The 24,487-nt window shown below is 43.1% G+C and overlaps 5 protein-coding genes across 6 annotated transcripts; all 5 read left to right on the plus strand.

The window, feature by feature from the left end:
• Positions 1-72: 72 nt before the first annotated feature.
• LOC135431140 (uncharacterized) lies at positions 73-5,037 on the plus strand. 2 transcript variants are annotated; one of them, XM_064686096.1, is made up of 9 exons: positions 73-263; positions 317-708; positions 779-864; positions 1,306-1,407; positions 1,461-1,974; positions 2,275-3,719; positions 4,202-4,373; positions 4,436-4,780; positions 4,851-5,037. In XM_064686096.1, the coding sequence occupies exons 1-9, from the start codon at positions 140-142 to the stop codon at positions 4,980-4,982; spliced, it is 3,312 nt and encodes a 1,103-aa protein (XP_064542166.1). In that variant the 5' UTR covers positions 73-139; the 3' UTR covers positions 4,983-5,037. The 2 variants fall into 2 exon arrangements, with proteins under 2 accessions (XP_064542166.1, XP_064542171.1); XM_064686101.1 differs by lacking the exons at positions 73-263; positions 317-708 and having other exon boundaries at positions 1,454-1,974.
• A 187-nt stretch (positions 5,038-5,224) lies between these two features.
• On the plus strand, positions 5,225-10,353 carry LOC135431132 (uncharacterized). Its single transcript, XM_064686085.1, has 10 exons — positions 5,225-5,416; positions 5,487-5,878; positions 6,270-6,355; positions 6,412-6,513; positions 6,576-6,866; positions 6,933-7,173; positions 7,265-8,916; positions 9,333-9,504; positions 9,566-9,910; positions 10,108-10,353. The coding sequence occupies exons 1-10, from the start codon at positions 5,245-5,247 to the stop codon at positions 10,237-10,239; spliced, it is 3,585 nt and encodes a 1,194-aa protein (XP_064542155.1). The 5' UTR covers positions 5,225-5,244; the 3' UTR covers positions 10,240-10,353.
• A 135-nt stretch (positions 10,354-10,488) lies between these two features.
• Positions 10,489-11,574, plus strand: LOC135431779 (seminase-like). Its single transcript, XM_064687096.1, has 2 exons — positions 10,489-11,129; positions 11,193-11,574. The coding sequence occupies exons 1-2, from the start codon at positions 10,514-10,516 to the stop codon at positions 11,423-11,425; spliced, it is 849 nt and encodes a 282-aa protein (XP_064543166.1). The 5' UTR covers positions 10,489-10,513; the 3' UTR covers positions 11,426-11,574.
• Positions 11,575-15,255: 3,681 nt separating this feature from the next.
• LOC135430976 (seminase-like) lies at positions 15,256-16,275 on the plus strand. The gene is made up of 2 exons (XM_064685837.1): positions 15,256-15,900; positions 15,978-16,275. The coding sequence occupies exons 1-2, from the start codon at positions 15,285-15,287 to the stop codon at positions 16,208-16,210; spliced, it is 849 nt and encodes a 282-aa protein (XP_064541907.1). The 5' UTR covers positions 15,256-15,284; the 3' UTR covers positions 16,211-16,275.
• A 2,913-nt stretch (positions 16,276-19,188) lies between these two features.
• Positions 19,189-20,208, plus strand: LOC135431781 (seminase-like). Its single transcript, XM_064687111.1, has 2 exons — positions 19,189-19,833; positions 19,911-20,208. Exons 1-2 carry the CDS (start codon positions 19,218-19,220, stop codon positions 20,141-20,143), a joined length of 849 nt encoding a protein of 282 aa, XP_064543181.1. The 5' UTR covers positions 19,189-19,217; the 3' UTR covers positions 20,144-20,208.
• Positions 20,209-24,487: the final 4,279 nt, after the last annotated feature.

Here is a 24,487-nt window from a genome sequence, read left to right on the forward strand (position 1 = left end):
TGGTTCGAGCAGCTGGCAAATCATGTATAGGAAACCTGATCATGAGTTTACTGTCATGATATTCCAACTACACAGAAGAAACTTCAAATCTTGAGCACACTGTATTGTCAAAACAAAAAAAAAACGACACACAGACACGATGGGCAAGCCAAAGGTGGAGAATCCGGGCACCGGTCTGATTAGCGTCCATGAGATGCAGGAACGGGAGAAAAAGTATCAGCAGCGTATGCAGGACGTCAGCGTAAGCTGTAACTTCATCAAGGGTAAGCGGCCGAAACGGGCATCGGAACGGATCGATATAACTTATCGATTTAAGATTCCACGTCGGAGTTCGCGCGCCTGGAGGAGGAGCGCCGAGAGCTCGAGCATTGGGATCATCATTTGCGCTGTGATGGCCTGCCACGCCCCTATTTGCCGCCAGAGATGCGCACGTTTCTGGCCAAGCAGCGTTTCTATCAACAGTTCAATACGGATCACACCGTGGACTGGACGCTGTCCGTGGATGAGCGCACGGTGCTGACCCAGGACATCTTCCGCACGGATCGCACACGGCGCACGATCAAAGAGAACCTAAAGGAAAATATCGGCGATATCTATGAGGCCGATATATTCTTGTATTTGAATACTCTGTTCAAGATCGATTGTATGCTCGATACAGCCGCCGAAATGGACCGTGTGGATTTTGACCGTCAATTGGAGATCATGGATGTACGTGCGAACTGCTGATCGATATATAATCGAGAAAAAAATCGATAACTTATCGTTTTTATTTCTTTAGGTGCGCCGTGAAATCGAGCATGAAATCGATGAAGTTTTCGATCGCCTAACCTATCGCATAATACGCATGGATGGCGTCTACATGAAGTAGGTGTATCTTTTAATACCCTGTAACCATTGATAAATACGGGTATAATGTACGCAAATATGTAGCCAGGTCCGTCCGTCTTGAAAACTGAAATAAATATTCCCTTTACTTCCCTTATTTCAAAAGCTATCAGGTTTGAAAAGAGGGTTTACTCAGATTAAGAATATTTGTACACAAAGTAGGTGTATCTTTTAATACCCTGTAACCATGATAAATACGGGTATAATATACGTAAATATGCAGTCCGTCCGTCTGCTTAAGACTCCTATTTCCTTTACTTGCATTATTTCAAAATATATTCGATTTGAAAAGAGGGTTTACTCAGTTTAAGAAAATTTGTACGTTTTGGAATGTATCTTAGCTCTGATCTATTTGTAGAGTATCTCCTAGTCTACCCCAAAATACTCCAAATTATTTCGGGCTTAAATCTTATTTCGCAGCTCAGATGACGACCTTGTGGCCACCTGGTCTCATGCGTGCCCCAAGTATGCCATAGATCTTTGGGCGCTGCGCAATGTGCCCGTTCGCTTCGAAGAATTGCTGTAAGTCCAAAACTCTATCAACTCTATTTGATGGCTTCATTTCTAGTCCGTAGCGCCCCGCTGATGGTCGCCAAAATGAATGTTGTGGGCGTCAGTGTCCAGATGCCCCTGAGCGTGCTGCACGATTGCCTCACCTTGCGCTGCATCCACACGAACTTTGACAACTATTCGCAGTACGCAAAGAGCTTCGATCCTATTATACCGGAGGGCAATGTGGATGTCAATGCCGGCATTCTGGATATCGAGGATTGTTTGGCCAACGAGTGGTATATGCAGCTGGATATACAAAACGAGATGTTGGATAGTTTGATGGAGAAACGCGAAGCCTATGAGGAGATTATGCGCATCATTGCGGAGAAAACGGAGAAGGCCAACAAGGAGAAGGGCAACACTGAGGGCAAGGGCCCGAAAATAGTTATACCCAAGGCGCCCAAGGAGGCGCTCCTGGTGCCGCCCGGCATGCTACCAGATGCCCAAAAAACATTCCTGGAGCGCGAACAGCAGCAGTATGTCGATCTGCTCGATGAGATTTACAATCCCAGACACCTAAAGCTAGGCTTGGACGAGGTGAGAAGAGTTGCTGTGAACAGTTGTCTATTTAGTATATATATTCCTGATAGGGACACCCGTTTGTCTCCATTTAAAAAACAAAAAAGAGATTAATGTCGGGTGAATTTTCCATATAGCTCTTTTAGGAATTGAGATCTTGTCTGAAAACCTTCGTTATACTCGATTACACAAAAACAAATCCTATTCACACAAAACTACTCCATTCAAAAACGCACCCATCGGAACATTCGCTGAATATTGAGGTCTGAGAGTTTCTCAAAAATGATTTCTTTTCATTTTACGATAATCCACATTCAGATCAATCTGAGACAACACATCATGCTGGGCGGCCTATATTCGATAATGTTTATTCGCCGTCCGATGAATACGCATTACCAGAAGTTCAACATAATATTGCACGACGATGGGCGTGTGCTGCACATCATGGATGATATTGTGGCCGATTTGCGTGGCCCTCAGGGGGACGATGGCCGACTGGGCTCGCGGACTTCCCGGGTTTCGGGACGTCAGTCGCGTTTACGCTTGAATATGGATGAGAATAATCGTAAAAGCATTATGCTCGAGGACGACGAATTGCCCTATTTCTTTGTGACCATTCATATGCCGCGCGAGCTGTGCCTATGGGGTGAGCCGATAGTCTGTCAGTATATATCGAGCATAGAGGAGATTGTATCGGAAACATCGTTGACCGAAGAGCCAAAAGAATCGGTTTTGAAGAAGAAGAAATCAAAGTTCGGTTCGGCTAGGCACACCGAACTCCATCGGCACGAGTTACAGTTTACGCAAATCGAACGTCGCGAAACATCGATAAATGTGTTTCGTCCCACGTTGATATCCCTGCTCCGCACGAGCCGGAAACTGATGCCCGGTGAGAATTTGATGCCACTGCGAAACTTTCATTTGGTGCAGCAATTGGATCATCTGAAGGTGCGACAATTGGAACGATATTGTGTGCCGCGGATCATCTCATCGTTCAAGTTTCCGCTAGAGGTCAAGGAGGAGCTGGAACAGCTGTTCGATCAGCGACCGAAGACCAGAAATATGCTGATCCGTCGACGCAGTATCGATGCTGAGGATAATTTTGTTGTTGGCGATTTGGATTTCGATTATGAGGTACAGCAGGCACCCGAACGCGTCTTTCCCGTCTTCCATGATATCGAGCATATCAAATACGATGAGGAGCACATACAGCAGGTGTTCGAAAAGAAGTCCATTTACGGACTGATCGACACCTTTGATAACATCACGAACAGGTACATTGCCAGACATCGTGACATTATGAATCAGTCGGATTTTAATATGAAAAAGCCGCCACCAAAGAAGACAGTTGTGCCCAGCCCAGACGCACGGGCCGGATCGGTCCTGCCCAAGTTTAAGTCCTCGATACGAAGTGGGAGCAGGCATTCCTCGCTGCGAGGCAGCCATAGTCCGCTGCCCGCGTCCAGCTCACAGATGAGCGGCTATCGCAACTCGAGCCGCCTTAATCTAACCGATGGAGCAACGGACACGCAGGACACCGATACGCCGGAGATCCCTACGCCCCAGGAGGAAGAGGTGAAGGCGGAAAGGCCCAAAGAGAGGGTTACACGCTGGACCACCAGGCACATCATGGCCACCAAATTCGATAGACAGGCACGCACCATGCACATCAAAACCGATCGATTGGGCATCTTTGGGCTTGCCTACAAGCGCTACGAGCACTTCCCCTTCCGCAACTGGAGCATGCAACCCAATGAGGAGAAGTAAGTAAATATTCCTATATATGCGTAACAGACCCAAGGAATGTATCTGATCAGGACCTCCGAGTCGTTTCGATTTAGACATTTCCGTCTGTCCCTCCAATGAGGAGAAGTAAGTGCCACTCTTTCTATACTATTCTATTATATGACCCAAGGAATGTATCTGATGATCCGTCTGTCACTTTGTTTATATGTTACCTAAGAGCTAGAGGTTTTTGAGCATAGGTTCTCGGACGGAAAATACGGAAAAGTTGAATAATCGTTTTCGTTTTGTATAGACTGATAGACTAATTCACCTTATGGATACCTAACCCCAACAAAAAATATGTGAGATGCAGTCTGAAATTTTCGTATATACCGAAAAAAGTATATTAAACCTCGATCAATTTTGCATAGCATGGGTCTAAATGCCTATAACTTTTAGTCCGTCACGCTCGTAAAAATACCTCTAACTGATTCTTTTTCCTCGCCTCTCTTTGCTCTAGTAATGAGGAAATTATACTGAGTGTGGATACGTTTCACGCACGTGTCATACTCTATATTACGGCTCAAGGTGTCAGAGGCTATGTGACAGATATAAGCAAAACTTATGTGGCTCATCCGGTTAAGTATTTGGATATACCAAAACCGATCTCCGATTTTCGTGAGCTGCGCCGGGTAAGCATTCATTCAAATCTTATCGATTGCCATTTCGATATTTATCGATAAGCGTATCACAGCGTTTCTATGAGAAGAGCATCAACATCTTTGCGGAAAATGATGCCTGCTTTTACATAGACAATGGTTACTTTTCGGTGAAGCATATGGCCATGGAGGATCACACCTATGATGCCATGGCGCTGCACTGTAAGCTGATGAAGTTCTATCGTTCCGGGTGGAATCGCTTGGCCTCCCGTCGCAATATTTTGATGGGCATGAAGAATGCCAAGGATAATACCGACTATACCGAGGTCACGGTGCGCATAACACCCGATAATGTGACCTTTGTCGAGGTAATGGAGCTCTGCTCAGATGATCTGAACGTTATAAAGCTGGACTTTAAGAACACGTGGCGTAACATGAGCGTAAGTTGGGATTGGGGCGTGATCATATATAATCGCTTAGTAACCATCAAATATATATACATATGTATAGCACTATACGGATCTGCATCAGGCAATCAGTTCGATGAATCCGCATGCCACGGATGTCAGAAACAAAGATGCGATGTTGCTCTTTCAGGTCAAGCGGATGCTCAACGAACTTCATATAATGAGTTTTTCGTAAAAATTATTTGTAGATTTCTGTATATTTATACGAATTAAAATTTCTAGGAGAAATATGTCAGATTTTTAAATTAAATCGATAGCCTCAAAAACACAACATACACACACGCGCACACATATACACACACATACACACACACAAAAAAAAGTAAAGAAAAAAACAAAAAATAAATAAATAAAATAGACAAACGATCTAAAAAAATGTAAAAAAAACACATCGATGATAATATAAAAAAAAAAAAAAAATAAGAAAAGAAGATAAAATGGATAAAAAAAAGCCAAATTCCAAAACGGTTAAAAAACCAGCTAAACCGGGCAAAGCTACCAACGATACCAATCGTATGCAGCTGATCTCCGAGGAGGAATGGAAAACGCGCGAGCTTCGTCACCAGCAACGGCTCCAGGATATCAGAATATGCCTGGGCTTCATAGCTGGTTAGCAGAGAATCGCATCGAGACGAATCGATTCTGAAATTTTGTATAATAAATTCTGTTCTGTTTGCAGAGTCCATATCGGACTATAAGGAGCTGCTGGTGGAGCAGAGCCATGCGACACATTGGAATCGTTATATGGACTGCGATGGCCTGCCCCGGGTGCAGTATCCGCCGGAGATACGCTGCATGATTGCCGAGATGCGGCACTTTGAGACCAAGGATGTTGAGTCTGTGGTCAATTGGGCTCTGTCCGTCGACGAGAAAAGCGTCCTCAGTCAGGACATATTCCGCACCGATCTGACGCGCAAAACGCTCGAACAGAACCTTCGTCCCAACATTGGTCAGATTTACGATAACTATGTGCAGCGCATTCTCACAACTCTCGATCGCATCGAGCTGTTGCTGGCCAGCGACTATGACATGGACGATCTGCCCGCTGATCGGGCCATGGAAATAACATCAGTGAGTGTCTGAGAAGTGGGAATAGGAGTTGGAATAGAATCCAAGGAAAGGTTTAGAGTGAGCTTCCGTCTGCCGAAGATTAAATATCCTTACGATCACGATCACGATCTTTCCGATAGCCATTTACATAAAGTCTGCTTCCGATTGACCTTTCCCTTGAAAGCTATACATTTTTCCTAGTCTGATATCAAAAGATTTTCCTTAACCCATCCTATGGGAGCTCTTGAATAATATATAGCGTCCAACGGAAAGATGGGTTAAAAATGTGAAAATTCATATCGTCACACTATCTACCGATCTTTCGAAAGATAGCTATATAGTATAGTTAACTATAAAATATATCTTATTATAGTTGGAAATTCGTTATTTTTTCATAATATATCCTTTGTAGCTGCGTAGTGAACTGAACGAGGAAATCGACGTGATCTTCGACAAACTGACCTATCGCATCGTCTGTGCGCCGAGCTCCTACCGAACGTAAGCGCAAATATATGCAAGTTTATAGTTTCAGTTGATTTTTTCACTATTCTCAGCGCATTTGATGGGGTAACGGAAACCTATTGCTACGAGAGCGCCAATTACAACTTTCAACTGTGGTGGCTGAGCGATGTGCCGATTCGCTTCCAGTATTTGGAGTAAGCTGAGCATAGAGTTTTATTAAGTTGGGCTGGATTTAAATTGACGTTTGCATTCATAGGCTACCCCTAATGCTGGCCGATCTAAACTGTGTGGGCATCAAAATACAAATACCGATTAGTGTGCTTGGCGACAATCTGACCCTGCGCTGCATACACACCTTCTTCGATCCTTACTCGGAGGGCGCCAAGAGCTATGAACAGGTGATCGATAGGCCGACAGATAATTTTAACGGTGGCATGATGGACATTGAGGATTGCCTGATCAACGAGTGGCTGATGCAGGTGAATATTATGGAAAACATTATAACCCAAGTGGAAACGAAGCTAATCGAGTATGAGGAGTATCAGAGGTGAGTCAATCTGAGCAAATGTCAATTGTAAAGTACTCTTTTTGAAATCATCTTTTACGCGCTCAGAGATATGGAGATAAAGGCAGCCGCATCCAAGACGAAAGAAACTGATAAAACTAAAAACATAAACAAGAAGTCGTCTAATCGACCATCGCCTAAAATGAAGGCATTAAAGGAGCCGGAACAACTTCCGCAGGGCATGTTTCCCGATCCGCATAACGCATTTCTGGAGCAGGAACAGCGCGAATTCGAGGAGTTTCTCGACGAGTTCCTAAATCCAGCGAACATGCACCTGAAGCCATACGAGGTAATGAGACTAAAGAGATCTGATTTGTGTAGAGTCCAGACAGTTCTGATTCGTGTAGCGAATCGAGATAATTGATTTGTCTCCTTAACAGGTCAATTTGCGACGTTACAGTATACTGGGTGGACTCTATTCGCTGATCTTTGTGCAGAAGCCCAAGCACACGGACTTTCAAAAGTTCAATGTAACCCTGCATGAAGATGGACGCATTCTGCGTACCTTGGAGGAGGTCCGTGCGGATGTGGGAGAGGATGGTGAGGAGGGCAATTATATGACAGGGTCGCGTACCCATTCCGTGCGGTACACCTCAACATCGTCGCATAAAATTCGTCTGAACTTTGCCCAGGCCCTGGAGGATCCCGAACTTGGGCAATTTCAGCTGAAAGCGGACGAGATACCCTATTTCTGTATGACCTTTAAGCTGCCAGAGCATTTGTGCAGATTTGGCGAGCCGCTTGCCTGCCAGTTCATCGAAGAGGAGATCGAGGAGGATGAGACGGAGCACCTGATAACAGTTGACCTTGAAGAGCATCGAATTAAGAGAAAGAAATCGATAAAAAAAAATAGCCCTAGAATCCCGATTGGGAAGGCAGCAGCTGCTGAGGGCAAGGAGAAAGGCAGGAATATAAGTAGGAAGACTGTTAGAAGATCAGTGGATCTCATAAATATTTTGTCGAGACCCAGGCAGTCGAACATTATACCAAGGAACCCAAACCCAAAGAATATATATCGTCGCTCTATCCTTAGCATGCTACGTCTGAGCTCCCTGCGGTCCTCAATGCTGCCCGGCGTACATTTTCGAAACTTTCCGGTAACAGGCAGGCCGCTAACCAATATGCAAGCACGCGATCTGCAGCGGCATTGCCTGCCTCGGATTTTGTCCTCCTTCAAGTTTCCCACGGAGTTTCGATCGGATCGAACCGAAGAACTGGCCGAAAGAGCAGCTGCGCGCGGCTGCATTCTAATACGGCGACACGTTACGGACACAACAAAGCACGACGAAGAAGAGAAGCCGGAGTACTTTAATTTTGAGAAGCAGGAAGCACCCGAAAGACTTTACCCCGTTTTTGACTGGCGCGAGCGATTGATGCTTGAAGAATCCTCTTCGAGTGAGTCGTCGTCAGAACTTGAAGGCGGGATCAAAATCAAGTTTGTCAAAGTCGATCAAATAAGCGATGTTGTTAAAGCGGATGACCCCGAGAAGCTAACCATCTATGGCGTCATCAACACTCTACAGGATATCCAAGATAAGTACAAGAAACAACCAAAGAAACTCATGGAGCAGCCCAATTTTAACGTAAAAGGCCTTCCTCAAGCCCGGCGCCAGGAAATTGAAATGCCTGAGACCGTGCAAACTGGTCGCACCAAATCCACAGTTCACGTCTCCATGGTCGGTAGTAGCAAAATAATTACACCGTCAAAGTCCGCACGCCAATCTCACGGCCGAACCTCCGCCATGGCTCCGGATATCGATAGCGAGACAGTCAGCATAAACTCAGGCATCGTTGCCTTCCGTCCGAACATGAGAAAATCGAATATCGAATCATATGACTACGATAAGGAATCGCTAAAGGAGCTACCCAAAGTTAAGCACTGGACAACCAAGTATATAAATCGCACCGTATTCGAGCCAGAGAATTTTACGATCAAGATCCAGACAGATCGATTGGGCATTTTTGGTTTTGCCTACAAGCGCTACGAGCAGTTTCCCTTTCGCGATTGGACCTTGCAGTATAACGAAGAGGAGTAAGTAGGCTCTTTTTATAACCTGAACCCATTGAAAGGGAAAGGAATAAAAGGGTATAAAGGTTTTGTGCAACTGAATATAGAAGGATTGAAAAGGGTTTAAAGGGTATATGGATTTTGTGCAACTGAACGTAGAAGTATATATATTATTGGTCAGTATCAATAGCCAAGTCCATATAGCCATGTCCGCCTGCTTGTCTGTCCGTATCTTTGTATAAACGCGTCGATCTCAGCTCCCATAAGAACGGGAGACCTCAAACTTCGAAGGACCATAACTTGCTTAGATTCCATGGAATCCATCAAATTCGTCATGTTCTATCCAGCTACGATTTTTATAGAGCCTGTCTAGAGGGTATCTCCCATTCGGATTCTCTCGATTAGATCACAGGTTGACCACCTTTCTGTCCTTCCCCTAGCAACAACGAGATCATCTTTAAATTGGACACATTCCATGTACGCGTGTATCTGTATATAACTAATGTCGGCATACGGGGCTATGTGACGAAACTAACCACCGAGTATACGGCTAGGCCAGTCAAGTATTTGGAAATCACGGAACCCATATCCGACTATCGGGAGCTACGCAGGGTAAGCCCCTGGACCCAAAGATATTATAGAGCTCTATCTAATTTGGGATTCTGGTCTGTAGCGCTTCTGCGAGAAGAACATCAATATATTTGCGGAGCACGATGCCTGCTATTATATTGAGAATGGTTACTTCTCGGAGAAGCATCTGGCGACCGAGTTGCATGTCTACGATGCATTTGCCATCCACTGCAAGCTGATAAAGTTCTATCGCTGCGATTGGAATCGTTTGGCCACACGGCGCAATATTGTGCTCTGTCTGCGGAATCCGAAGGACTTAAATGAAGGTGCGGATGTCACCGTGCGGGTAACGCCAGATAATTCAACATTTGTGGAAGTCTCTGAACCGTGCTCGGATAATTTGGATACAATCAAGCTCGACTATCAGCTCACCTGGCGCAACATTGGCGTAAGATTAACGGATTACAATTAATACCCTTGCAGAGAGACATTTTGTGACTGCTCCGGCCCCATAATCAGGGTCGACCTAGACTTATAGTAAACGAATATATTGCCAGATCAATGCAAGGGTATTCAACCTTCGGCTGGTCGAAGGAATCAGTTCTTTCTCGTACTTAATATGTTTTAATTCCTACGCTCTCCTAGGTCTACTCGGATGTGCATCAGCTGATTAACTCAATGTATCCCCAGGCAACAGATGTGCGAAATCGTGATCCCAAATTGATCTACTACATACGCACACTATTCACCGAGGTCCGACCCTTAAGTTTCTCCTAGGGGACGACCAGCTCAGATTGAAGCTCAGATGATGCTCAGATCCTGCCATGTACATTCGATAAAAATGCATTCGCTTCTCCAATTGACATCAATTAAAACCAATTTGAAGAAAAACTTTCCACTTGACTTTCTCGCTCTCCCATAACATTGCAGAGCTTCTACGTAATGACAGAACTGTGTCGAATCGTTCAGTTAGGGGTCTTTAGGGCTTATATAACGCCAGGAGCCATATCTGTGATCTATGCCATTCGAAACAGTTAGTACGATTTTTGCAATGCAGGTGCTACTAGTGCTTCTCGCGCTGCTACAGCTGGGCTTGGGTCAGAATCCGATGCGGAAGCCCAAGAGCAACGATGAAGCCGAAGAATTTCCCGGTCTGGACAAGATTGTGCTGCCGCCCGCAGCGCAAAGCCGTGTGGTTGGTGGCGAAGCCACAACGATTGATAAGCTGGGCGGCTACCTTGTGGCACTACGTTATCAGGGCGAATTCGTTTGCGGTGGTTCTTTAATCGCTGAGCGTATTGTTGTATCGGCAGGTCATTGCTTTTTGGGTCGTTCCAAGAAGTATCTGTGGTCGATCACGGGCGGCATCTCCAGGCTGAATGAGAAAGGCATAAAGGGGGAGTTACTAGACTATTTGGTGCCTGCAGTCTTTAGCGAGAACACCATGCACATGGATGTAGCCGTGCTGTTGCTGTTGAGGCCTTTAAAGGGTCCGAATATTTCAAAAATTGGGCTGTGCTCCAAAAAACAACTTGAGGGTATGGAGCTAACCGTATCCGGTTGGGGTCTATCTGATCCTTACGCATCTAGTCCACACCAGAATGTCCGCTCCGTCAAGGTACCCATCATCAACATTAATCAATGCAAGCAAGCCTACAGAAGAGCAAGTAAGCAAGTGAGTCTTGACACCTAAAGCATCCTTTATTTATACTCTTTCTATCCGAACACAGTGACCATAACCTATAGCATGCTCTGTGCGGGCGTATTGGGTCACAAGGATGCGTGCACATTCGATTCGGGCGGTCCGATTGTCTACCAGGATGAGAACCAGAAAGAGCTATGCGGCATTGTGTCCTTTGGGATAGGCTGCGCCTCTGCCAAATATCCGGGCGTCTACACGGATGTCAACTATGTGAGATCATTTATTGAAAGCTCTGTAAAACAGTTTGGTATCAAGCTCTAACAAAATATTGTCCAAATCATTTGGAAGCAATAAAATGCAGCATTAATATGTTTTTATACCCTGTACCCATTAAAAATGGGTAAGAAGGGTATAATGTATTTGTGCAAATGTATGTAACAGGCAGAAGGAAGCATCTCCGACACCATAAAGCATATATATTCTTGATTAGCATCAACAGCCGAGACGATCTAGCCATGTCCGTCTGTCGGTCCGTCCGTCCGTTCGTCCGTCTGTCCGTATGTATAAACGCAAGGATCTCAGAACCTTGAAATTTTAGCTGTAGGTCCTCCTAGTCCCCGCGCAGATCGAGTTTGTTTCCGATATTCGATAACTTGCCCCATTTCCAAGTAATCGATAAAAATCGATATCGAAATCCTGTTTTTTGGGCAATTTCGGTAAATAATATGGGGCGTTGTCTTGTTGGTACGTCCATTGAATAGGTTCAAAAATTTCGGAAAACTGGGGAAAAGCCTTTTGGAGCACAGTCTTGTAGACATTTGTATTAATCTTTGAGGAAACAAACTGCAGCTCGCAAGTTCCATAAAACGATATGGCTCCCCAAACCATTACGCCTCCTGTACAGGAGTGATGACGACTCAAAAAGCATTCCTCTTTTCGCATTTCGTGAAAATAATAGTTGTAGCCATCCGGTCCGTCGAGATTGAACTTTTTTTCGTCGGAGAAGACCACAGCCTTCCACTCCTTGTTCCATGTCATGTGATCCTGAGGATCCTGAGAGGAGGTTTTTTTTTATTTTTAATCTCTTTAAGTGTTTAGCACTCCGAATAACTCGTTTTACCGTTGCCAAACTAGCATTTACACCGCATTCATCCCTGATTTTACTGGCAGAGAGGTGGGAATTCGAAGCAGTCCGAAGGATTAGTCGTCTCTCTGATGCCGTTGTAGCATATTTTTTTCCTCCTTTCATTTTTTTCCCGTAATCGGCTTCATTACGAAGAAAATTGCTTACCACGTTTTTGGCTTCGACCAATCTTCTTTGCTATTTCATTATGTTTTAGGCCAGATTCAATATAGCCTTTAATTTGACCTTTTTCAAAATCGGTTAAAGATTTTCCCCGACCCATATTAAAAAAAAATGGTAGCAATTACTTTAAATTTAAGTAGACCAAAGAAATTATATGTTTTCAATCACGCAGTCAATCAAAAAGTAAAGTCAAAGTTGTCAAACCTAATCAGATGAGCCAAAAATAGACCACACATTTAGCGAATTTCACGATGAAAGCAAAATTCTGATTTACCGTTGCATAGAACCCGTTAAATTTTTTTGTCATATTATGAGTAAACAAATGAATGTTCAAAACAAAAAAGAAAGAAGGAAAAAATGCCATAGGAACACAGAGAGAAGAAAAAATAGAAAAAATATTTTTCAAACCTATTCAGTTGAGCGGCACTGAATGGACAACTACAATTACAAATAAAAATAAGACTATCTACTAGCTAAATAGTTTAGAATAGAAGACTTTATACGAGAAAGAGAAAACTCCGAGCAGAATACTCTGTAATGCTTGTTATAGTCATCACAGAGCACCCTGAACGGTTCATGCATCGCATAATTAGTTGAGCAAAATTGAATCAATAAGGGTGTAAAATTACGTGTTAGTCTAGTAGGGATAGATAAGTTTAATTGGCTAGTCAACACAGAAGAGTCCATTTCACCAGTAATTAATTTATGGATAAATATTACACCCAGCATGTTCTACGATTAGTTAAGGAACGAAGGTTAATCATCAGAAGTCTGCTGGAGTATGACGTTAACCGCACACGAGGATCCCAATTAAAACCACGAAGGGCAACCAACAAAAATTGTTTTTGAACGGATTCAATTCTGTCTTGATGTATAGAGTGCTGTGATGACCAGATACGCGAGGCATATTCAAGTATGGGTCGAACCTGAGATATATAAAGGGTTTTTGTCGTTTACGGATCGTCAAACTCCTTCGACCATCGCTTGATGAAACCGAAAACAATTCTGGCCTTATTGACCACGGTCTTAGCATGAGAGTGGAATTTAAGTTTATAATCAAGGATGACACCTAGATCATTAACTTGATTAGAAGTACTGTTAACACGCTCGAGCGGTAAGCTATCAAGGATGTAAGAAACCAGTTGAGGAGGATAGAAAATCATTACCTTACATTTGGAACAATTTAAGTTTAAGAGATTGGCTAGACACCAAGCCTGAAACGCATCAATGTCAGCTTGTTAGAAATAACATGATGCCATATCTTTATATGCAAGGCATAACTTCACATCGTCAGCATACATACTCTGAAATCTAGTTCAAGAGATTGACTGGGAAGCCGAGAAGTCATAATTTATGAAGCAGCAAGGAGTGATTGACATAGTCGAAAGCCTTATTAAAATCCGTGTAGATGACGTCAGTCTGTATTCTTTTCTTAAACCCATCAATTACAAGCGAATTAAACTCAAGAAGGTTAGTGGTTGTAGATCTGCGCTTCACGAGCCCATGTTGCACTTGAGATGTTATTATTCTGTCAAAAGCTTTAGGTATAGCGGATAATTTGGAAACACCTCTATAGTTTTCGACATCTGACTTACTCCCTTTCCTATGGAGAGGGATAATGTATGATTCCTTCCAAATGGTCGGAAGAGAGGAAGTGTTTACAGACAATTCAAAAAGTTTTAACACAGGTTTACATAATGCTGCAGCACAGTAACTGAGCACACAAGCAGGAACACCATCAGGGCCCGGTGAGAAAACCAGCTTGATAGTGTTAAGGTCGCTGAGAAGCGCACTTTCCGTACTAATGGGATTTAAGATGCAGTTTGACCTCTGTAACTGATAAGGATAAGGCTGATTTTTATTATACCTAGAGGAGGAGTAGGTAGTTTGAAAACAGTTTGCGAACAGATCGGCTATGCCTGGATCAGTATTCGCGCTCTCTTCTGCAAACTTAACTTTAGAATTGACAAAGTTAAAAAATTGCTATGGAATTTGAGAAAATTGGAGGCGACAACGGCGAAGGTAATTCTTATAGCAGATGAAATTTTGAGTAGAAAAATTTTATCGGGCAACTGCATAGCGGGAGAAATCGGAGTGATTTCCCGATATCTTAATCTTTTTATAACACCTCGACTTCGCATTTTTTAATCTCATAAGTTCACTTGAGAACCAGGGAGGCCTAGGCCAGTCAAGTATTTGGAAATCAAGGATTCCATATCCGACGATCGGGAGCTACGCAGGATAAGCCCCTAGACCCAAAGATATTATAGATTACATATATAGGATTACAATTAATACCCTTGCGGAGAGACATTTTGTGACTGCTCCGGCCCCATAATCGGGGTCGACCTAGACTTATAGTAAACGAATATATTGTCAGATCAATGTAAGGGTATTCAACCCTCGGCTGGTCGAAGGTCGGTTCTTTTTCGTGCTTTATATGTTTTAATTCCTACGCTCTCCTAGGTCTACTCGGATGTGCATCAGCTGATTAACTCAATGTATTCCCAGGCAACAGATGTGCGAAATCGTGATCCCAAATTGATCTACTACAAACGCACACTATTCACCGAGGTCCGACCCTTAAGTTTCTCCTAGGGGACGACCAGCTCAGATTGAAGCTCAGATGATGCTCAGATCCTGCCATGTACATTCGATAAAAATGCATTCGCTTCTCCAATTGACATCAATTAAAACCAATTTGAAGAAAAACTTTCCACTTGACTTTCTCGCTCTCCCATAAAATTGCAGAGCTCCTACGTAATGGCAGAACTGTGTCGAATCGTTCAGTTAGGCGTCTTTAGCGGGCTTATATAACGCCAGGAGCTATATGTGTGATCGATGCCATTCGAAACAGTTAGTACGATTTTTGCAATGCAGGTGCTACTAGTGCTTCTCGCGCTGCTACAGCTGGGCTTGGGTCAGAATCCGATGCGGAAGCCCAAGAGCAACGATGAAGCCGAAGAATTTCCCGGTCTGGACAAGATTGTGCTGCCGCCCGCAGCGCAAAGCCGTGTGGTTGGTGGCGAAGCCACAACGATTGATAAGCTGGGCGGCTACCTTGTGGCACTACGTTATCAGGACGAATTCGTTTGCGGTGGTACTTTGATCGATGAGCGAATTGTTGTATCGGCAGCTCATTGCTTTTTGGGTCGTACCAAGAAGTATCTGTGGACGGTCTCGGGCGGCATTTCCAGGCTGAATGAGAACGGCATAAGGGCGGAGGTACTAGACTATGTAGTGCCTGCAGTCTTTAAGGAGGAGACCATGAACATGGATGTAGCCGTGCTGTTGCTGTTGAGGCCATTAAAGGGTCCGAATATTTCAAAAATTGGGCTGTGCTCCAAGAAACCATTAGAGGGTCTTCAGCTCACCGTATCCGGTTGGGATCTATCTGATCCTAACGCATCCAATCCGCACCAGAATGTCCGCTCCGTCAGGGTACCCATCCTCAAGAGGAATGAATGCATGCAAGTCTACAAACAAGCAAGTAAGCTTCCTGTTACTTTGCCTTGAGCCTTGACCCCTAAAGCATCCTTTATTTATACTCTTTCTATCCGAACGCAGTGCCCATAACCGATAGCATGCTTTGTGCGGGCGTATTGGGTAAGAAGGATGCGTGCACATTCGATTCGGGCGGTCCGATTGTCTACCAGGATGAGAGCCAGAATAAGCTATGCGGCATTGTGTCCTTTGGGATAGGCTGCGCCTCTGCCAAATATCCGGGCGTCTACACGGATGTCAACTCTGTGAGACCATTTATTGAAGCATCTGTGAAACAGTTTGGTATCACGCTCTAACAAAATATTGTCCAAATTATTTGGAAGCAATAAAGTTCAACACTTATGTGTTATGTATTCATTTATGTGTTCGCTTTTAGGGATAATTAGAAAGCAAAGAGATCTATATCTTTACAAAGTGATAGATCTATTGAGAATTTTAAGTATAGATAATTGGGTCATTGTATATCTTAAGGATTCCTATATATATATATAATGGAAGATACACAGAAAAGTATTTCGAAGCTTACGAAGGAAGCCCAAAAGAAAGGAATATTCCAAGAGATCTTTATCTATAAAAAATTAAAGATGTTTGTTTCCGATATTCGATAACTTGCCCCATTTCCAAGAAATCGATATCGAAATCCTGTTTTTTGGGCAATTTCGGTAAATAATATGAGCTAGAGTCACCAAACTTGACATGTAGCTTCTAGAATAGTATATATACATCAAGTATATTTCATTTTATACCTATCGCCTGTCGGAAGAAGAGGGTTCAGGGTATACCCTAGTCGGGAGCTCACGACCAGAACTTCTTACTTGTTTTTTGTTTACGCGAACCCCAACCGACCGAGGGGCGCAGTCGTGTAACGTACGACACGAGTTGCAAGGTAAAAAACGAATACAAACTACGAGTATATGTACAAATACAATTACAAATAAAAATAAGACTATCTACTAGCTAAATAGTTTAGAATAGAAGACTTTATACGAGAAAGAGAAGACGCCGAGCAGAATACTCTGTAATGCTTGTTATAGTCATCACAGAGCACCCTGAACGGTTCATGCATGGTTCATAATTAGTTGAGCAAAATTGAAGCGATAAGGGTGTAAAATTACGTGTTAGTCTAGTAAGGATAGATAAATTTAATTGGCTAGTCAACACAGAAGAGTCCATTTCACCAGTAATTAATTTATGGATAAATATTACACCCAGCATGTTCTACGATTAGTTAAGGAACGAAGGTTAATCATCAGAAGTCTGCTGGAGTATGACGTTAACCGCACACGAGGATCCCAATTAAAACCACGAAGGGCAACCAACAAAAATTGTTTTTGAACGGATTCAATTCTGTCTTGATGTATAGAGTGCTGTGATGACCAGATACGCGAGGCATATTCAAGTATGGGTCGAACCTGAGATATATAAAGGGTTTTTGTCGTTTACGGATCGTCAAACTCCTTCGACCATCGCTTGATGAAACCGAAAACAATTCTGGCCTTATTGACCACGGTCTTAGCATGAGAGTGGAATTTAAGTTTATAATCAAGGATGACACCTAGATCATTAACTTGATTAGAAGTACTGTTAACACGCTCGAGCGGTAAGCTATCAAGGATGTAAGAAACCAGTTGAGGAGGATAGAAAATCATTACCTTACATTTGGAACAATTTAAGTTTAAGAGATTGGCTAGACACCAAGCCTGAAACGCATCAATGTCAGCTTGTTAGAAATAACATGATGCCATATCTTTATATGCAAGGCATAACTTCACATCGTCAGCATACATACTCTGAAATCTAGTTCAAGAGATTGACTGGGAAGCCGAGAAGTCATAATTTATGAAGCAGCAAGGAGTGATTGACATAGTCGAAAGCCTTATTAAAATCCGTGTAGATGACGTCAGTCTGTATTCTTTTCTTAAACCCATCAATTACAAGCGAATTAAACTCAAGAAGGTTAGTGGTTGTAGATCTGCGCTTCACGAGCCCATGTTGCACTTGAGATGTTATTATTCTGTCAAAAGCTTTAGGTATAGCGGATAATTTGGAAACACCTCTATAGTTTTCGACATCTGACTTACTTCCTTTCTTATGGAGAGGGATAATGTATGATTCCTTCCAAATGGTCACAGCAGCACAGTAACAGAGTACACAAGCAGGAACACCATCAGGGCCCGGTGAGAAAACCAGCTTGATAGTGTTAAGGTCGCTGAGAAGCGCACTTTCCGTACTAATGGGATTTAAGATGCAGTTTGACCTCTGTAACTGATAAGGATAAGGCTGATTTTTATTATACCTAGAGGAGGAGTAGGTAGTTTGAAAACAGTTTGCGAACAGATCGGCTATGCCTGGATCAGTATTCGCGCTCTCTTCTGCAAACTTAACTTTAGAATTAACAAAGTTAAAAAATTGCTATGGAATTTGAGAAAATTGGAGGCGACAACGGCGAAGGTAATTCTTATAGCAGATGAAATTTTGAGTAGAAAAATTTTATCGGGCAACTGCATAGCGGGAGAAATCGGAGTGATTTCCCGATATCTTAATCTTTTTATAACACCTCGACTTCGCATTTTTTAATCTCATAAGTTCACTTGAGAACCAGGGAGGCCTAGGCCAGTCAAGTATTTGGAAATCAAGGATTCCATATCCGACGATCGGGAGCTACGCAGGATAAGCCCCTAGACCCAAAGATATTATAGATTACATATATAGGATTACAATTAATACCCTTGCGGAGAGACATTTTGTGACTGCTCCGGCCCCATAATCGGGGTCGACCTAGACTTATAGTAAACGAATATATTGTCAGATCAATGCAAGGGTATTCAACCCTCGGCTGGTCGAAGGTCGGTTCTTTTTCGTGCTTTATATGTTTTAATTCCTACGCTCTCCTAGGTCTACTCGGATGTGCATCAGCTGATTAACTCAATGTATTCCCAGGCAGCAGATGTGCGAAATCGTGATCCCAAATTGATCTACTACAAACGCACACTATTCACCGAGGTCCGACCCTTAAGTTTCTCCTAGGGGACGACCAGCTCAGATTGAAGCTCAGATGATGCTCAGATCCTGCCATGTACATTCGATAAAAATGCATTCGCTTCTCCAATTGACATCAATTAAAACCAATTTGAAGAAAAACTTTCCACTTGACTTTCTCGCTCTCCCATAAAATTGCAGAGCTCCTACGTAATGGCAGAACTGTGTCGAATCGTTCAGTTAGGCGTCTTTAGCGGGCTTATATAACGCCAGGAGCTATATGTGTGATCGATGCCATTCGAAACAGTTAGTACGATTTTTGCAATGCAGGTGCTACTAGTGCTTCTCGCGCTGCTACAGCTGGGCTTGGGTCAGAATCCGATGCGGAAGCCCAAGAGCAACGATGAAGCCGAAGAATTTCCCGGTCTGGACAAGATTGTGCTGCCGCCCGCAGCGCAAAGCCGTGTGGTTGGTGGCGAAGCCACAACGATTGATAAGCTGGGCGGCTACCTTGTGGCACTACGTTATCAGGGCGAATTCGTTTGCGGTGGTACTTTGATCGATGAGCGAATTGTTGTATCGGCAGCTCATTGCTTTTTGGGTCGTACCAAGAAGTATCTGTGGACGGTCTCGGGCGGCATCTCCAGGCTGAATGAGAACGGCATAAGGGCGGAGGTACTAGACTATGTAGTGCCTGCAGTCTTTAAGGAGGAGACCATGAACATGGATGTAGCCGTGCTGTTGCTGTTGAGGCCATTAAAGGGTCCGAATATTTCAAAAATTGGGCTGTGCTCCAAGAAACAACTAGAGGGTCTTCAGCTCACCGTATCCGGTTGGGGTCTATCTGATCCTAACGCATCCAATCCGCACCAGAATGTCCGCTCCGTCAGGGTACCCATCCTCAAGAAGAATCAATGCAAGCAAGTCTACAAACAAGCAAGTAAGCTTCCTGTTACTTTGTCTTGAGCCTTGACCCCTAAAGCATCCTTTATTTATACTCTTTCTATCCGAACGCAGTGCCCATAACCGATAGCATGCTCTGTGCGGGCGTATTGGGTAAGAAGGATGCGTGCACATTCGATTCGGGCGGTCCGATTGTCTACCAGGATGAGAGCCAGAATAAGCTATGCGGCATTGTGTCCTTTGGGATAGGCTGCGCCTCTGCCAAATATCCGGGCGTCTACACGGATGTCAACTATGTGAGACCATTTATTGAGGCATCTGTGAAACAGTTTGGTATCACGCTCTAACAAAATATTGTCCAAATTATTTGGAAGGAATAAAGTTCAACACTTATGTGTTATGTATTCATTTATGTGTTCGTATCTTCGTATCTTTGCAAAATGATAGATCTATTGAGAATTTTCCGTATGGATAATTGGATCATTAAATATCTTAAGGATTCCTCTGGAATTCCTCCATATATAATGAAAGATACACAGAAAAGTATTTCGAAACTTAGGAAGGAAGTCCAAAGGAAAGGAATATTCCAAGAGATCTTTATCTATAAAAAAATATAGATTTTTTGAGAATTTTCCGTATGGATAATGGCGTCATTGAATATCTTACGGTGGAAGATATCTTTTATGTCTAATGGAAGATACACAGAAAAGTATTTCGAAGCTTACGAAGGAAGTCCAAAAGAAAGGAATATTCCAAGGAATATTCTATAAAAAATGATAGATGTTTTCTGAATTTTCCGTATGAATAATGGGGTCATTAAGAATTTCTCTCGGGAAGATATCTTCCCTATCTAATGGAAGATACACAGAAAGATATTTTGAAGCTTACGAAGGAAGTCCAAAGAAGTGACACAGAGGTGTTTTTTGAGTTATAAAACAAATTGTAAATCTTTTTCGATGACAGCTTTTGAATGACCCAATTCATATACATTTTTCTTAAGCTTGGATCCAGTCGAATTCAGCTTCTTGTCGCGAACACGCAACGGGACAGCATTTTGTGCATTAATTGTTGTTATTATTTGCATCTTTGTTGAAACTTTCGCGTCTCTCTTTGGGGCAGCATTGCGTGCAGCGGCAGCTCCTTGCTGATCGTTGACTGATTCCAATAATTGATTGTGCTTCAGATTCGAGTTTGTTTCTCTCGTCCTGAGCCTGGTAACTGGCCCCGAGGGTGCAATTTTAGAATCGACGCTCGAACCACGAACTTTTACTTTAGCGGCCCGCCTTGCACAAGCAAAAAATGTAAATTAGCTGCCCCATTCAAAAGGGGGCGAGAGAAAGAGAGAGAGAGAGGGAGAGTGGAGTGGAGTGGGGCATTTCTAAGGGCAGATCAAAATGTATTGTGCCCAGCATCCATTGCATGACTGACGGCCTTTCGTCTTTGGGCAACAGCTCGAATTAGTTTAATAATACAATTAATTGTTATTTATAGCTTCCTCTGCGAGAGGCAGCGTCTCTTTCGCGAGACTAAATCAAATCGGAGACTTCTTAAATGCTTGTTTACAGCACGCAACACAATTTCAGATAGCTCCTCACTGTTCCCGCATGAAATATTTGGACATAATGATGCGTCTGTCTTTGGCTATAGCTTGCAATGGGATTAAAAAAGTCCTGTCTATATGAGAAGCCAGCTGTGTGTCAGGCAGCTCTTGCAGAGAATATTCTGAATATTCCAACAAATACAACTAGGTATTCCTTTGTGCGAACGATGGAATATTTTATATAATGATGTTCACTTATCATTAAACCCATGGGTTTTCATCTTAACAAATAGTTAGAAAAACTTGGGCATATATGGGAAAGCTATATTATCCAAGATACATGTTATTTATACATGGAACGGGGAAATTCCTTTGTTATGCAAGTCCTTGCCTTAGTTTAGTTAGTTTCAGCTTTGTCTCACTAGAGTTCTTAATGGGCAATGCATTTCTATGGTTATACCACGCAATAGTTTATGAAATTTCTTAGGTAGTTAAGTTCTTTAAGTTTCGGACAGTTCTTGAATAGGTTTAAGGAAATCTGTTGGCTAGCCAAATTCCTGGCTTATTTAAAGCTTTGCAGTGCCAGCTGCACCGCGGGACGCCGAGTAACTTCAGAGCGGACAGGACAGGACGGGACGGGACAGGACAGCAACAACATAAATAAATATGTGAAGACGACACTTTGCGGGCTGCGTATGTCACAGAGAGGCGTCCGCTGGCTTTCCTGGCCTGCCTGAGCCTGAGTTGGCATTAAGTTTATTTATCTGCTTTTAAATGGCATCTACGCTTGCAATATAACTCCCGGTGTCATGTAATGTGCACCAGAAACAAAGGCAACATAATGTAACCAGCCCGGAGGGGATGGACTCAACCCGAGATGAGGAGGGGAGGAGCATCTCGTAACCACAGATAGTACGACTACCATTTACTCGTATCGCAACAGCAACTGCGAGCACTTTTACTAGTGTCATAAATTTATGGCACATTGTTGCCGACCAAAACGTGGCCACAGTCGCCACAGTTGCCACAGTCTTCCTGGCCCCGGGACTGCGACTGCGACTGGGATTGGGATTGGGTAGCCTGCGGAGAGGCTCCCAGGAGGAGGCAAAAGCAGGATTTCGGTAGTCGGTAACATAACATGCAAGCTGGCACCTACGGAGAGTGTCAATCCCAGAGATTTACACATGACTTTTTGCGTATAAAATATGAATGTCAAGCGACTGATAGAGAGATGGATAAAGGCAGGGGGGGAGGGGGGTGGGGGGGGGTGGGGGTGTGTGGAATTGGGAATGTTGCTGCCACGCTGTGGACTCACATAACCAGACAATCAGACATATCGAATCGCATCGTCTACGCGGCGTTAGTTACTCTTCAAGAGCCAGATTCGGTTTGTTAATTAATGAAACACATAATCAAACAGCGGGATGGAAAGAGAGTTGGAGAAAGAGAGAGGGATGGAAAGAGAGAGGCGAGGAGATAGGGAAGGAGAGAGTGTGTGTGTGTGTGGCTACAACAAACTGGTTCGCTGCACAGTTTCTAAAGAAATGCTGAAACGCTTACTTGCAGTGTTCAGGTAAACAACCAACAACATATAAGTGTGCTCTAGTCGAGAGTGATCGAGCGGAAGATACCCTGCAATAAATATTCAGGCTTTCTTCTATGAATACACAAGCTGTTCCTCCGTTTCCACAGCTCTATGTTATGAAAACTTAACTCTTATATAACTTTTAAGTTAATTGGCCGAGCGTTAAAAATTGCACGACTTGAAGATGACATTGAAAAATGTTCATTTCAGAGTTATGTTTAAAATCAGAGTTATTTCTCTGTTATTATGGTATATAGAATTAGCTGAAGTCATGGTTTGGGCTTAAGTCAAACTCTTGCTGCCTTTCTATGCGATTCTCATTCAGGAAAAGCCTCGCTTGCCTGATACACTCTTAGTGTACTTCTATGCGATTCTCATTGCTTAGTAACAGACTTCTTGCTAAGGAAATGCACGTGGAATGAACATGCTAAATGCAAAATATTCTCTGCACCAAAGCTACATTCCTGTTGCATATATGTGCTCAAAACATTATACCCATTTGTGTCCACATTCAGTGCGTACAGGGTATATAAAACAAATCTTGAAGAGTCGTCAAACACTTGATCAATAGCGGCAAGCCGTGTGTTGTTGTTGTTGTTGTTGTTGTTGCTGTTGTGCGTATCTCACAGATACATTTTATTATGCGCGCCGAGTGTTTGCACAACTTAAAAGCCAATAAAATTTGATGTTAATTGCTTTGGTAAATTGAAAAAATTAGGTTTTGGGAAAAAACTGAGCACAGAACTATGCGTAGTCCGCAGTCCAGTGTTTGGTCAACTTATTAGCCGGGTTTACTTTAATGACCTTTCAAATGCCGCTGCCAACCAAAAAAAATTACAGAAAACTAGAAAATCGAAACGCTTGGCAAACTTAAATTTAATCGGCTTAAATGTAATTTAACTTAGGCAGGGCTTAGTAAGCTCCACTATGTTTTCCCAGCATAGGGCAAATGGGGGCGAGGGCCAGCGAACAAAAAATCGGTTAATTAAAGTTCAACATAGTTGAAAAGCGATTTCATGCGGCGTTGAATCAACAAATTGTAAACCTTACAAGAGAGCAGGGCGGCAGAGACGGGAAAGGGACTGTATTTCCATTATTTGTACTTATTTAAGTGCTTGATCATGCTGATATCATCACCTGGCAACACATTTCTTTGTGCCAGCGTTGCCATCAATGCAATTAGCCCTCGCTGACGCCAGGTGGTCTCCTATTTTCTTGCCACCACAGCACAAATCGAAAAAATCTCAAATCGAAAATCTGTTAAAAATGGTGAAACGAAATTCGTTTTACAATTTTTGGGAGCAGCAGCTAAACAGATAAAGAATTGGCTAAAGTCATGCTTTGGGCTTAGGTCGAACTGTTGCTGCGCTTCTATGCGATTCTCATTCAGGCTTCTTCCAAAAGAGAGCTCCCATAACAGCTTCTTGCACTTTTTCTGCGCTTCTATGCGATTCTCATTGTTTAATAATCGACTATTTGTCGAAGGAATTATATGAAAAGTAATGCGAATTGCCTGCTTGGATCAACAAGTGGGGTTAAAAAGGAGTAAAAAAATAAGAAAATATA

The sequence above is a fragment of the Drosophila montana genome, unplaced genomic scaffold, assembly GCF_035044405.1.
Source record: "Drosophila montana isolate Dmon_TW-CO22-7 unplaced genomic scaffold, ASM3504440v1 contig_1455_1, whole genome shotgun sequence".
NCBI classification, from domain to species: Eukaryota; Metazoa; Arthropoda; class Insecta; order Diptera; family Drosophilidae; genus Drosophila; species Drosophila montana.

Bases quoted from the DNA above. Each gene is read 5' to 3' on its own strand.
- LOC135431779 (XM_064687096.1), top strand. From the start codon at position 10,514: ATGCAGGTGCTACTAGTGCTTCTCGCGCTGCTACAGCTGGGCTTGGGT. The intron at 11,130-11,192 runs GTAAGCAAGTGA...ATCCGAACACAG, and splicing joins GCAAGCCTACAGAAGAGCAA to TGACCATAACCTATAGCATG.
- LOC135430976 (XM_064685837.1), top strand. From the start codon at position 15,285: ATGCAGGTGCTACTAGTGCTTCTCGCGCTGCTACAGCTGGGCTTGGGT. The intron at 15,901-15,977 runs GTAAGCTTCCTG...ATCCGAACGCAG, and splicing joins GCAAGTCTACAAACAAGCAA to TGCCCATAACCGATAGCATG.
- LOC135431140 (XM_064686096.1), top strand. From the start codon at position 140: ATGGGCAAGCCAAAGGTGGAGAATCCGGGCACCGGTCTGATTAGCGTC. The intron at 865-1,305 runs GTAGGTGTATCT...CTTATTTCGCAG, and splicing joins ATGGATGGCGTCTACATGAA to CTCAGATGACGACCTTGTGG. The intron at 1,975-2,274 runs GTGAGAAGAGTT...ATCCACATTCAG, and splicing joins TAAAGCTAGGCTTGGACGAG to ATCAATCTGAGACAACACAT.
- LOC135431781 (XM_064687111.1), top strand. From the start codon at position 19,218: ATGCAGGTGCTACTAGTGCTTCTCGCGCTGCTACAGCTGGGCTTGGGT. The intron at 19,834-19,910 runs GTAAGCTTCCTG...ATCCGAACGCAG, and splicing joins GCAAGTCTACAAACAAGCAA to TGCCCATAACCGATAGCATG.
- LOC135431132 (XM_064686085.1), top strand. From the start codon at position 5,245: ATGGATAAAAAAAAGCCAAATTCCAAAACGGTTAAAAAACCAGCTAAA. The intron at 5,879-6,269 runs GTGAGTGTCTGA...TATCCTTTGTAG, and splicing joins GGGCCATGGAAATAACATCA to CTGCGTAGTGAACTGAACGA. The intron at 9,505-9,565 runs GTAAGCCCCTGG...TCTGGTCTGTAG, and splicing joins ACTATCGGGAGCTACGCAGG to CGCTTCTGCGAGAAGAACAT.